At 40.5% G+C, this 14,101-nt stretch overlaps 1 protein-coding gene across 2 annotated transcripts in view; it reads left to right on the plus strand.

Moving 5' to 3' along the window:
* The first annotated feature begins 345 nt into the window (after positions 1 to 345).
* The window catches only part of wu:fc17b08 (ligand-dependent corepressor), a 45,695-nt gene continuing 31,939 nt past the window's right edge, over positions 346 to 14,101 (plus strand). Inside the window, exon 1 of one of the 2 annotated variants that reach the window (XM_090217216.1) lies at positions 346 to 484. In XM_090217216.1, the coding sequence (XP_090073342.1) occupies positions 388 to 484 (97 nt within the window). In that variant the 5' untranslated portion in view covers positions 346 to 387. The remainder of the gene's footprint in view (positions 485 to 14,101) is intronic. The other variant, XM_090217217.1, reaches the window with a different exon arrangement.

Below are 14,101 nucleotides of genomic sequence, written 5' to 3' on the forward strand. Positions count from 1 at the left end.
TACTAAACACTCCCCCTGACTGTAATTGAAAAAGCATGACCCTCCCCCATTTTCATTCAGGTAACTATTGTGTACTTTTGACCTCTCACTTATTCTTATTCAGTCTAGGCTAAATTATATATTCTAAGAAAAGTTAGACAGGAAAGTAGGCATAAGACAGTCTTCTATTCAAGATCAGTAAATAATGAATGTTAATATGTTGTTCAAGTTAATAAACTGTAGGCATACTGCTGTGAAAATAGTAGCGCGTTGACAGCGCAGAGTGGAGCATTGACAGCACTGTAGTGCGCATAAAGAACAGTAGTGCGCTTATTCTTCATTGCGTGCGCGCTCATCTAGCGCTTTCTCTTTGCCAACGCGCGCGTTCCCGAGAGGGATCGGTAGAAAATGGCGAGTCTGTGCAAGAAGCAGCAATGCACGATCGAGAGGCGAGGCTTTCGGCAGGAACTTGACTCGTGGCGGCACAAACTCCTTCATTGTGTAGGTAAGTATGTTCAGTAATGCACGCCGAAGGGACAGTCAGGTTTTCAGGTACCTTTTTACTGTTTTTGTTGACTTCTTCGCCATCAATGTTGCAAAAAAATTCGGGCTGTGACCATCAGGGGTAACAGAGCGACTTTTTTTGTCCTCAACTGTTCCATTTCCTCTCGACAGTCACTGTTGAGCGCAATGAAATATTGTTTAACGTTACATCGAAATGCAATTACATGGCTCTGAATATTATATTTACTATTTCTTATGCATTTCAGGTTATCTATCTGTGTACCTTTTGGTTTTATCTATAGCTATAATTTGTTTAAAGGGCTCTGTGTTTGTTGTAGCGGGAGTGTCAAACACAGCACTAATTATGAGCGCATATTCCATTTACTGAGGTGCGCGCTCCCGCGCGATTTTACAGTATTTTTGGTGGGGGGTGGCGGAGGCGATGCTCAGGTCAACGAGCTTTTCTCCAAAGTAGCTATCGGGGGCGCGCATTGCTGCAATGAGGAAGTAAGGTCAGACCATAGATTTAAATTACTAGAGAGTCTGTCATAAACCCTCAAAGTTCCAGAATTATTAGGCATAATTAAGTAATAAGGCACAAGAGGCAGTGCTGTATCATGTATACAGTCACAGACAGGTAAATTACATTGTCCAGGACGACGTGATAGCTGAGTGCCTTATTGCTATTATAAAACTGTTACCAACATATTAAAATAATAAAGAATTACATATTTTCATTAAAACAATTTTTTTCAATAGATGCAATTTCATTCTTCCACCAGAATATATATTATTTTGGTCATGTTAGTTCTTTTGGTCATGTTGCTTTAGACACGACGCAATCTTTAATTATTTTTGCATAGTTGCTATGCAAAAGCACTGGTCATCCATAAAAAAAAAATGGTTGCTATGTGGGCTGGATAACGTTTTCGTTGCTAGATAACCAGCCAACTTCAGCTAATTTAGTCATGGCAAACATTGAACCTGGAATGATAGTACACTAGCTGCATTTTTGTTTGCTTGATCTTTTTCTATTGGTATTTATTTGGATGTCTCCATAATAATGACGTTGATGCGTGATTTTTAACTGGCTCAGCAAAAGTTGTATTGTCTGTGCACATTTCACTCTATGTATGGTACTACCAAGATCGAAATTCAAAAGTGAAACATTGTTTCCAAGGTCTGAAAGGTAGACAGCTAAGTTTATATTAACCCCGCTGTACCAAACTAAGTGCTAGGCTGGAAGCAAGGGGAAATAATATGCGAGTTGAGATGAATAGAAGAGATGGTTCGGACAGCAACATGAACATGATATTCTTGTGGATGCGCAGTGATCATTTTCAGATGGAACTGTTAGCAGGCATAGGTGTGTCTGTGATGGCCAATACAGCACGGCTTGGAACGCTGCTCTTTCAATCAGCATCCAGGATCCAAACCACCAGTTTTATAATGCTGATTTTAATTATGCAGGATAATAAAAGTAAGGCATGTGATATATTGAATTATGTAATAGAATTGTTAACCTAATATTGTCATATAATTATAAATAGTTTTTTTTAACCAATATTCTGTGTAAGTGTGAACAGACCATAAATGTCAATGTTTTGTTTTCTTGGAAAGCTGTGTACTATTATACAATGTCAGTACTTGTTGCATTTACAACTTGTCTAAGTTCTATCAATGGATTTCAGCCAGTGTATGGCTGCCTGTGGATTGACTGCATTGTTTGAATTGGAGGATGGCATATTGGCAGTTAATTAGATCCATTTATGGAATAATTCCTCTAAAACTGTCTGGCTAGCTAACAAACATACCGTGCAGATAAATTCTTCAGATTCATTATTTCAAAGAAATATCTCGTCACATCACTGGCAAACTATGACCAAAAAGGCTGACCTTTATCCCATCATAAGAAGGTTCATGTCCATTCTAGCGTTTTAATTGGGTTAGACCCTCTAGGGCAAACTTGCTTCTTGGAAACAAAGTTAGTTAATGTAGTCAGTCGGGTTGCACTTTTCATCAACATTATTTGCCCCCATTTCCCCATGTGTATTGTCCTTCAGTACTCTAAAACTGGCGTGCAACATCTTTGTATCTGAGTTTGTTCTTGCTCCGAGAAGTAGTATTCGTTTTTTTGTTTGTTGGCATTGCATCAACCTTACCTACAATGACCTACCAATCTGGTTAATATTAGAATCCCATAAACTGCCTTTATATCTGTGCATGTGCCCTGTGGAAATAGCCAGGCCTCCTTTTTCAGTGACCCACTCACCTACTTAGAGAGAGTTGAAGGTACTGTCCAAAGGAATGCAACAATTTGGACCTCTTATCCCGTTTCGTGCTGAACTCAAGCCTGGTCAAATGCACTGTACTGTAAATGAACAGTAGATTGAAACAACATATTTGACCAACTTTCCATGTCAAGATTTACATTTTTTTATTGCTTTGTGGGGGGAAATGCATTGGTAACATACCTCAACGTACATTTTATATTTCACATGCTTACTGAACATGACCCTGATCCCAGGTGTTTACTGAATGCAGTGAAATTAGAGGGAGGAGGGGGGGGGGGGGTAAAAGATAAACAGAAAGGACATTCTTGCTGTCTACTTCCCCAGGCCAAGTCAGCCCCTATGGTCAGCACTCCATCCTTGACCCACAACTGTCCTATTGTTCCCCTGCTGCTATGCTACAGTATGGAGGCCTGGGGAGCAGACTTCATAACAGCATCCCCCATTATTACCTAAAGTCAAGACAAAAACAGCCTTTTGTTCAGGTTTTTGGTGGAAAGACGAGAGTAGCACCGGCCTGCTCAAACTGAAATGGACATTTTGTTCCGTGTGTGTGTGTGTGTGTGTTTTCATGTGAACAGTAAAGTCATGGAGCAGAGAGGAGTGATTGTCCAACAGAACAGCAGAAACTATTGTCTATCAGCCTCCGTATGCAAACGTGTGTATCCACTGTACTTGAATCCTCGGTCTTGTTTTGGGAATGTTTTGCATTCCAAATGGCTTGGAATATCAAGGACTATGAATGCCAGCGAAACATAGAAGGCCAATACAGACTTTATGGTGGAGGAAAAGTTGATTTTGGAGGGGGGGTCATAACAATTTCAGATGGGACAACTGAACTGCCCTTTTTTTACAACTGGGAGCAGGGGAACACAATCTTTGTGAATTGGATGTGGCGCTCAGGCTAGTTCAAATTGTATTTCACGGCACTGCCACAACCCAGAGCTGCAGTAGGGGACAATACGGGGTACCTCTAAAATCCAACCAGTGTTGGTATACAGTCTAGTTCTTGATCTCTGTGGTGCTTTTGAGGTTTCTGAGTTTATATTGTAGTGTTTATTTTGTATTTCTCAGCTTGAGACGGGGTCGAGGGTTAGCAACACAACAGTCTCTGTACGACCACAGCGATTTCAGCTGAAGCCACAGCTAGGCCTAGTTCTTTATGATTACCTTTTGAAGTGTAGCGTATTGCATCTAGGGGCTTGAGGGCTACGTGGAGGACCCCCCCCCCCCCTCGCCTGAAACAATGGAAGGTTAAATACCGTGGTCTCCAAACAATGACATTGGTGACGGTTAGAAAACATTGTTTAGTGGATGTGCTTCTGTTATTCTGTTTAGCTTCTCCTTCCTTGTGACATTATTTATTTTCTACAGATGCCATTGTTGTGACCCGTGTCTGTGTTATTACAGAGGGATGTGCTTAGACTACCAGTGCAGAGGCTACATATTTACACTAGTGAAAAATGTGTTCCCTCTGACAGTAGATTACTTGTATTGTCAACATAGTTATGAACCATGTAGCTGTTGCTTTGTTTAATCTTCTTGCCTTGAATAAACTGCTTAGGCCTATATCAGTCTTAGAATTCATACTTCATCCATAGTTATGCAGTCTAGCCCAATTTGCTGAATTCTTCATGCAGAGCCCACAATAACTAGGCCTACATAAGAAGCCATTTCTCTGTCCAAAATATATAGATAGAGGTTTTTACATATTTCTTTATGCTCTCTGGTTCTCTTACTTCTTCCTCCTTTCCGGTTCTCTCTGTCTCTGTGTACATGAACAGACAAAGCCTTCTGCACACAGCCCTGCTAAGGCCTTTTTTTTTAATGGAAGGTAGAATTTTCCCCCCCCCACCAATCATCTTTTTATTATAGCCATTCCTTTTTCACAAAGGAAATGGTGCACTTTTCATCTCTACAGGTAGCCAACGTTTTACGTTGTATCATTTAGCAGATCTATGTTTGTGACTAAATTGGTCATTTTGCCTAGCCTAGATAAAACTATGCCTTGTTTCTAATTGGTAGGTTAACAATGATTTGGTGTATAGCCTCATTGTAATGGCAGTAGCCTATGCCAAAGGTCAGGTAGGCTTTACAGAGAGATGCACGAAAACTCCAACACCCTTTATCACATGGCTTTGTAATTGGTGTAACCTAGAGATGTACATACAGCATGTGTGTAGGCTGTAGTCTCCGTAGGTTTTGTTATTTTAAGAGCAGCAATATGCCATTGAACTGTCGGGTTGCATCACATTTAGGTTTAGGCTGGTTTAGTGGAGCGTGGCTTTGTTTCCCTCTCAGAATGCTGCTCAGATCCCTCGCCACGTTCGTTACTTACTGGGTAGTATAACCGCATGCTGCTGCTCCCTATGTCGACTTGTTCAATGCCCTGTAGAGATGGAACACTACCTGTCGAAAACAATGTTTTGTTACCCACGTGTCATTATTGCATTGCGTAGCATATGTCATTACCAGAACATCTTAGGTGCTCAACGCACTGTCCAAAATGTATTGCTGTAGCAATATGGATCTTTTGGCTAATACATGTTAGCTACATGATTAGGCTATCATCGGCTTGAAGAAATAAAGCATAGGCTAGGATCATTTCTATATGATAGGCTTGTACCCCTAGCCCTGTGTGCTTGATTTTTAGTGTGCGCTGTGCTTTTTGTATCTCTCCTCCTCATCCCCTGTATCTGTATCTGTGCACTTATCTGCATTGAGCCTCACTCTAGCATGTCAATGACCTCCTTTATACTGTGTGCGAGTGTGATCAACCGCACTGAACATGTGAACATCATATGATCAAGCATGTGCTTCCTTTTTAAGCATGAAAAGACCTTAAAACTGATTTGGGTCCTCTCTTTCGACCGGCCCCAGAACACAACTTATGTGTGTTTTAGTTATGACGATTACTTTCTGGGGCTCTAGGCTGAATGAGAGAAGCTCCCCAATTAGCTTTTGTTAAGATCACCTCTGTTTTGCTCCCTGTGAAGACTGCTTAGGAGAGAGGAAATGTCAGCTATAACCCAATAGTATCAGTGGAGTAGAGAACAAAGATGGGGGTTAGCATGAAGAGAGGGAAACGGTGAATCCCAAACCACCACCTCGCCACTACCTGCCTCTGTTGTCACATGTTGCTGACAACTCAGATGATGACTTCCAGAGAGTGGTGAGGGGATCAATAATCCCATCAACTTTGGGAAACACTCGTTACTTGAATGACGCAATTCATGTTCCACTTTGAAATAATAAAACAAGCATGAAATTCAAATGAATAAATTACCCCCCGTCATTTTACAAAATATAAGTTAAACATTTAATTTGGGAGGTAATTCATCTGTTGTGTCATGTCTCGAAATCACACAAACAATTGCACGTGGCATAATTAGTCACACCTATCCATTCTTTTGTATTCCATTACACAAACCCCAAATGTATCAAGGGGTCTAATTTGCCCCTATACCCTCAATTTTCACTCTCTCAGCTTTGGGATGCTTGTGCATATGGCGGAGTTGCGTGTTCACATGCAAATGGAGAGGAGAGGAGAGGGGAAGGGACTGATTTGGGATTCATCCAGAGGGAAGATGGTACACAGCCCCTAACCACAGAATCTTACAGGGAAAAGAGAGGCGAGTTTGACGATGAAATGTTTGCATACTATTAAAATTTGGGGAGAGCGAGACATGCATGATGTAACATCTTTCTCCAGTTCAAACAAACTGGTGTAAAGTATTGTACCCTTATATTTCACTGCTTAGAAATGGCCAGGATTTTAAAGTAGGCTAGAGGCTGCAGGTAGCCTAGCGGTTTAAGGGCATTGGTTCGAATTCCAGAGACAACTAGGTGAAAAATGTCGCTGTGCCCTTGAGCAAGGCACTTAGCTAACCCTATTTGCTCCTGTAAGTCGCTCTGAATAAGAGCTTCTGCTAAATGACTACAATGTAGAGAGCATGCGCTGAAAATCAATCCCCTTTATCATTTGTTTACGTTCATGAATAGGATTCTGATTCACAGGCTACTGAATTGATTTACTTAAAATAGAAATGACTGCAACTCTGCACCAGCTACAATTGGAGATATGAAAGATGCATCAAAAGAAACAGCCTACATCTCAGTTTTTACTTTTCCTCATCCATCATAAACGTTAACGCCAAAGCTTGTGCACGCATGTGCAAACACAGGGCCCTATAAAATATTGTATTCCCCCCCCCCCCCTACATTTTGTTTTCTGTAGTTGGTTTCATCAGGTTTCTGTTTTTCAGGTTTTCACTCTCAAAATCACTTTAAAAATTAAAAAAAAAAAAAATACAATATCCAATTTAGTTTTCCGCAACAATGCTTAAACCACAACAGGAGACCACTTTTGAAGTTTTGGAGTTTTGGGTGTAGCCTTTTATGCAAGTGCACTAGCGGTCTTTCTCCTAGCGCTCATGTGATTGCAGAGTTTGCTAAACAAATGACCAATGGATTGATGCAAATAATCATGATATCATTCTGCCAGGTAGGCTACTAACCTAGTTAACATTTCTATTAGGCTTGGGCAGTATACTGAGTATTGAAAAACAATCCCGTCTTTCAATACTGTCAATTGTATTTTATTTTGAATTTAAATTAAAGTTCAATAATGTGAATATTTGTAGCTACTCTTAGCTTATTGTGTTCTTCATTTCACCTGTCACATAATTTGACATGAATCTTATCGTAGTTCCCCAGAACAGTTGATCTTGTCATGTGTTTGGTTTGTAAATGGCACAACGGGAGAAAGAGGGAGCTGGTGAGTCCAGCTGTGTATGTAGATGAACTTGCTAGTTAGTTAAGTAAGTGGCTGAGTTAATAAGGAGACGGAGCACCATATAGTGTTAGCTTTCTGCTGTGTTTGAAAAGTCAGTGCTTTGGATGAGTTATCTGTACAGCTGCCACTCCTGCTATCTTGATTTCCTTTATTTATTTTCTCCTCTCTGTTCTCGGCCAGTCTGCTCCTCCCCCCTATTCTCCGAGCAGACCAGGCAGGCCTGTTGCCCTAGCAACTCCACACACTGCTCCAGAGCCAGTACTGTTCTTCCTTCAGACAAGCATCTGTTTACTTTGTTCATTTGCACAATGTCTCTCCTTGACATTTGCTTGTAAATGTCCAAACTCACCAGAAATGACATTCGATAGCTACTATCTGTACTTGTATAACTTTGAGCTGGATTGCCTGTCTTTAATTTGTTTTTCATTTGTGCTCATTAGCATATTTAGCTAGCAACCTCTATTGAAATTCGCTATTAGTTTGTGCTAATTTTGTTCGCATTTTGGTTAGATGCCCAATGGACTTTTTGTTGCGTTTTTAGCACCCACTTGTGTACTGTGACGGCAATACAGTAAATCGTGCAGTGTTTTGAGACTGGTGTTTTGCTGTATCCATGAGTTAAAGGGCCTCATTGCCAAAATCCCGAAGTATCTCTTTAAGATCCTACATCTGTATCCTACTGAATGATGTACTGTGTTTTGAGGAGACTAGGAGACTATAGCAGGAAACTTATCCTGGAGCAACAGGAAATGTGGATTATAAGTCATGTCCTTTTCTTTGTAGGGGTTAACACATTTTTCATTAGAGCAAATCAAGTCTGACTTTTTTAAGTGGAATTACAAACGTCCAGTCTTTTTAAACCCTTGAGTACACTACACTACATTTGCATTTCTTGCCTTGCAGGAACATTTTCAGCATTGAGTGATCAAATTAAGATCTTACATCTGTACATGCTCAAACACCCAAGTTGGGTAAACCGATAGCAGCCTATACCATGATAGCCTATAAACTAGTATCTTGTCCACTTTTAAGATCACTTATCCACTCTTCCACTACTTCTGTAATAGTAGTTACTCTAGTAGTCCAGTCTTTTTAGATTAGGATAAATTGCCCCTAGACACTAATCAAGGTCAGATTCTAGGTTTCCCTTAACCTCCCCAAATCTTAATCATTTAAGGTGATCCTAGATCTGCGCCTAAGGGGACTGCTACCCAGAGCTTTGCTAAAAGGGGACTTCAGTAGTTAAGTGCTTCTGGGAGGGGAGATGGTGTCACTCCAAATCTCTTCCCCCATCCTCAGCCCTGAATTGGTTACAGATATAGGTCAGGAGAAGGCAAAGGGAGATTGGGTAGTTAGTCACACTGAGCAGTGAGCACCGTGTAGCTGCATGGTAGGCCTAACTAAAGACAGACATGCTGCAGCTGGTTCCTCATAGGAACTGGTAGCTCAAGGGTCGTTCCACCTCTCAAAGCACAAGGAGGATTTCGATACCCACCACCTTGGAGTGTTCTGAAATATTTAGAAACCAATACGTTTCGCATTTCTGTAACATTATTTTGTTGAAATATAGTTTTCACACTGAGAAATGAAGCTAATTTGAAATGTATAGGATTCATATGATATTCACAATTTTTAAAAATTGTACCTTAATTTAACTAGGCAAGTCAGTTAAGAACAAATTCTTTTTTTTCAATGATGGCCTAGGAATGGTGGGTTAAGTGCCTTGTTCAGGGGTAGAACGACAGATTTTTACCTTGTCAGCTCGGGGATTCGATCTTGCAACCTTTCGGTTACCAGTCCAACGCTCTAACCACTAGGCTACCTGCCGCCCCAAATATATTACCTTAAATCTGATTTGGGCCAAACTTTTTCTAACATTGGGAATCCAAAGAAATTGTCAAAAGCCAGCCACGGACCCCAAACCAACAACAAGTATACAGTATCAGTTCTCATGGCTTGCTGAAGTGACATGGAACGACCCTCAACTGTTTTCATGCGCTCATACAGTATAGCTTATGCACCACTCATGAGGAGCTCCTATAACATTTAGATTGAATAAGAGATCTAATAAGTGCTCTTATACACATACTGTAATCGCCTTTTGAGTTGTAGGAGGGTTGGCCCTAGTTCAAACCGCTAATATTACCTCACCAAACAAAAAGTAACTCTTTGGAAGAGCGGGGATAGAGTGCTGTCTGAAACCGTTTAAGTGTGCCTTGTTGGACTTTGGAAGGTAATTCGCCAGTCTCTGTGGGTGAAGCACGGCTCTGTTTCATGCAGTGCGCCAGAGCAGTTCCACTGCCGGGAGACATGGTAAAGCATATTAATATACTGAATGTTACTTGCATGCAAACAAAGGATACTTTGCTACCACACCCACAACGGAAGCACAATCATGGTCTCGGATTCGTCTCGGATTAGGCTTGAAGTCATAAACAGCGCTAGGATTCAAGCTTTGCGAAGAACTGCTGGCAAACGCAGGAAAGTGCAGTTTGAATGAATGCTTACGAGCCTGCTGTTGCCTACCACCGCTCAGTCAGACTGATCTATCAAATCATAGACTTAATTATAATAAGCACACATATACGATCCTTAGGTCATTAATATGGTCAAATCCAGAAACTATCATTTTGAAAACAAAACATTTATTCTTTCAGTGAAATATAGAACCGTTCTGTATTTTACCGAACTGGTGGCATCCATAAGTCTAAATATTGCTGTTACACTGCACAACCAATGTTATGTCATAATTATGTAAAATTCTGTCAAGTTAATTACGGTCGTTGTTAGGAAGAAATGGTCTTCACACAGTTCGCAACGAGCCAGGCGGCCCAAACTGCTACATATACCCTGACTCTGCTTGCACTGAACGCAAGAGAAGTGACACAATTTCCCTAGTTAATATTGACTGCTAACATGAATTTCTTTTAACTAAATATTCAGATTTAAAAAAATATACTTGTGCATTGGTTTTAAGAAAGGGATTGATGTTTATGGTTCGGTACATTGGTGCAATGACAGTGCTTTTTTCGCGACTGCGCTTGTTAAATCATCACCCTTTTGGTGAAGTAGGCTGTGATTCAATGATAAATTAACAGACACCACATTGATTATATGTAACCCAGGACAAGCTAGTCAACCTAGTAATATCATCAATCATGTGTAGTAAACTAGTGATTATGTGAAGATTGTTTTTTATAAGAGAAGTTTAATGCTAGCTAGCAACTTACCTTGGCTCCTCGCTGCACTTGCGTAACAGGTGGTCAGCCTGCCACAGTCTCCTCGTGGAGTGCAATGTAATCGGCCATAATCGACGTCCAAAAATGCCGGCTACTGATTTATGAAAAATTAATTAGGGCCGATTTCAAGTTAAGCGGTTGACCTCTAATTTGTATGGTTCATCTAGAATCCTGACATCCTTCTGCTCAGCAATTTACTTACGTTTTGATATTGGGCCTCTGAACTGTAGATTGACAGTGTCTACTCTAGATTTCTGGAGACAAGGCACAAAGACCCTAGAAATTAAAGATACCAGTGTTTTCAATTGAAAAACATGGTAAATGGTGAGGTACCTTTCTTTGTAATATTCTGTGATACTAGCCTGAATCTTTTAAGATTGACCTTAATTGATTTCCTCACATTAGGTAAGTAGTGTTGCCTAATGGCTATTGGATCATATTTTGCAGTCTCTCTTATTAACTCTTTGTTCCACACCTCTTTACCTTGCGCCTCGTTACTGCCATGCCTGTAGGCTATAGGCTAGCTTCAGAATCGTATCTCTGCCCTGTAGGCCTAGTCTACCCTATATACTGTAGGCATATACCGCGGGTTATCCACAGTAGCCTAATTCATTTCTTCAATTAGTGGGTTAGGCCTAATGGTTTATCAAGTGGTCACGATCCCTAGAATAACTCCCATGTCACTGCTTGTAATGCTTCCTTCATATATTGGATAGCATGGTTTTCAGTAGCTCACTACTAGCAGTGTGTTTTGAGGGTCGGATAGTTGGCTATTTCTTCCATGCATTTGGTTGTATTCAGCATCATCACCATACCCACACCACATTGTTGAATGCTATGAGTTAGCTAAATTTGATGTGGAGTTAACTCTTCATGAGATCCAGCATGTCAGCTACATGAGGTTGCCTCTAGAACACATTTTACTGGCTCCCCCTCTACCTACCTACCTCCCTTCGCTGGAAATGTAGGCCGCTGCTTTCACCAAAATGGTACATTTTTTGGGGGTGGGGGGGTTTCTTTGCAGTATGCAGTCTAGTGATTTATACAAAATCGGAGGAAAATAACTTGTTTCTGTGTTGTATAGCCCAGTAGTTGTTTATTACAATGTTGTTCTAGCACCCTGAGCTCATTGTTGTGTTGCTACTGACAGCCCTTTTAATAGTGCATCTCACTGCCTCCTGTTTAAATGCCCTAAAATAAATTCCTGAAGAGTGACTTGATTTAATGGCGTTGATTTGTCAAACCTAAGTGGATGACCTATTTAAATTTTTTTCTCCCTCTGAAATATTCCCGACATGGGATTGGATGGTTGGGTTAGCTAGCTGCTGAAGTCCTGTTCACTAACCCAGAAACAGCACATCCCTCCCTCCCTCTTCCTCCAGCTAGGGGCTAGTGCTAGCCTATATTTTCACTACTTTTTTGTCTTTGCCTGTGCTTTTTTTCCCTCTTTCTTATGAAGGAGGGGGTTGTAATTGGGGGAATGGGAGAGAGGCAAGGTTTTAAAATGAGGACTAGGTTAAGTTCTGTGCCCAGAAACAGGAACTCTCAGCTCTAGCTGTAGCTCAAGGTTTTAAAATGAAGACTAGGTTAAGTTCTGTACCCAGAAACAGAGGAACTCTCAGCTCTAGCTGTAGGCTGGATTGAACCATTTCATTTATCAGTTTCTTTTGTCACATTCTGTTCTGGAGGTGGAGGATGGGGTTGGAACAAGGGCATTTTAACAGGCTTTTTACATTATTGGCACTTTATTGGTTGAGGAAGAGAGTGGATGGCAAGTTGATGATGGGTTGATGACTTCGATCGTAGGTTGGTTTTGCTCGTGGAAACATTTAAGTATTTGTATTGTATTAAAACGCACAAACATGCTGTGTTGGTTTTTGTGTCTAGATGCAGTATTTTTCCAGTAATGTAACTTGTGGAAAGTGTTTAGGATGTGTGACTTTGGCTACATAAATAGGCAAATGACTAACATTTTGTTTTTGTATCCTAGTGGAGTAGACTACTGGAAGAAACGTTTTGAGAACATACACTCTGTCCTCTGATTTGCCATTGCACCAAAACAACATGATGGTAAACAACACGTAGCCTAAATGTATTCTGTTTTTGCAGCTATGGTGAGGGTCTTTACTAGAGCATGTTGTGTGCTTTGTGACGTTCTACAGACAAGTGGACAGATGTCGCCTCTGACCTCTAACGCATCAATGGACATATTGCAATGAAAATTGGCCAGTATACTAACACAAGGTAATCAATCTCCTGTTAAACCATCGATATGGGCTAAAATCACCCACACAGTTGCTCAATTGCTACCATCATTGGCCACGATTTACCATTTCTTAAAGCGGATGAATGACGAGATGTTCCGTTAGTCCTGATTTGCTGCCAACATCTTTCAATAATATTTCACCCTCTGAACAAATTGATCCTGCTTTGTTAGTACACCAAGGGAGATGTATCTATTTCACAATCATTCGGTACGACTGAAATAAAGTATTTCCTCAGTTAGCATACCACTGCAAATCTGTGGCAATTTACCCGACACCTTGTATGAATGTAAAACTATTGTCGGTGTAGCCTATTCGTATAATTTGTTGTCCATTTAATTATATATATCTTATCAAGATCGGGGGGATATCCCTGGACTGTCCATATTTGAAATCTGTAGGCTATTAAATCAAGCCAGTCGTGATGAGTTTGGCCTATAATAATTTTGTGTCAAATGACAATGTGGTTAATGGTTATTTCAAATAGCACGCATAATTTTTAACATTTTTAAAGGTGAAACGTTTGAATGATATATAGGCATACTTCTATATTCTTATGAAAAATGTTTTATTCATCAGCCTTACGGTGTCCGATGGGTCGATGTTTCATTGGGGTCGGGAGTGGAGAACGTAGAAGCAGCTGTCTAGTATCTGTCTATAATCACTTGACAAGGTAACAACGAGAGATCAACTAATCTGTTGGTTTATTCTTGTGGGTTTAACACACAGGTGCATGTAATCTCCCATTAGTAGCGTTTTAAGAAATCCAGTGGTAGCAGGTCTGCCTGTTCGTTGCTATAAGTACCTATAAAGTAACAGGGTTTTAAACCGGTCATAAATCCCTGTGTGACATGGGAAAGGCAACAAGGAAGGGCATATGAATGCAACATTTGTAATTAAATGCATTTCTAGCCTGTCTATCTGCTTTTACACTTTGATTTGACTATTAGATATTCAATGTTTCTTTTGGCTAAAAAAGGCATACTTTCACCATATTAAAACAAGTCCCATTCACGTAGCAGGGTTCAC

Source organism: Oncorhynchus mykiss, chromosome 23 (genome assembly GCF_057628025.1).
Source record: "Oncorhynchus mykiss isolate SJ-2025 chromosome 23, ASM5762802v1, whole genome shotgun sequence".
Classification (NCBI taxonomy): Eukaryota; Metazoa; Chordata; class Actinopteri; order Salmoniformes; family Salmonidae; genus Oncorhynchus; species Oncorhynchus mykiss.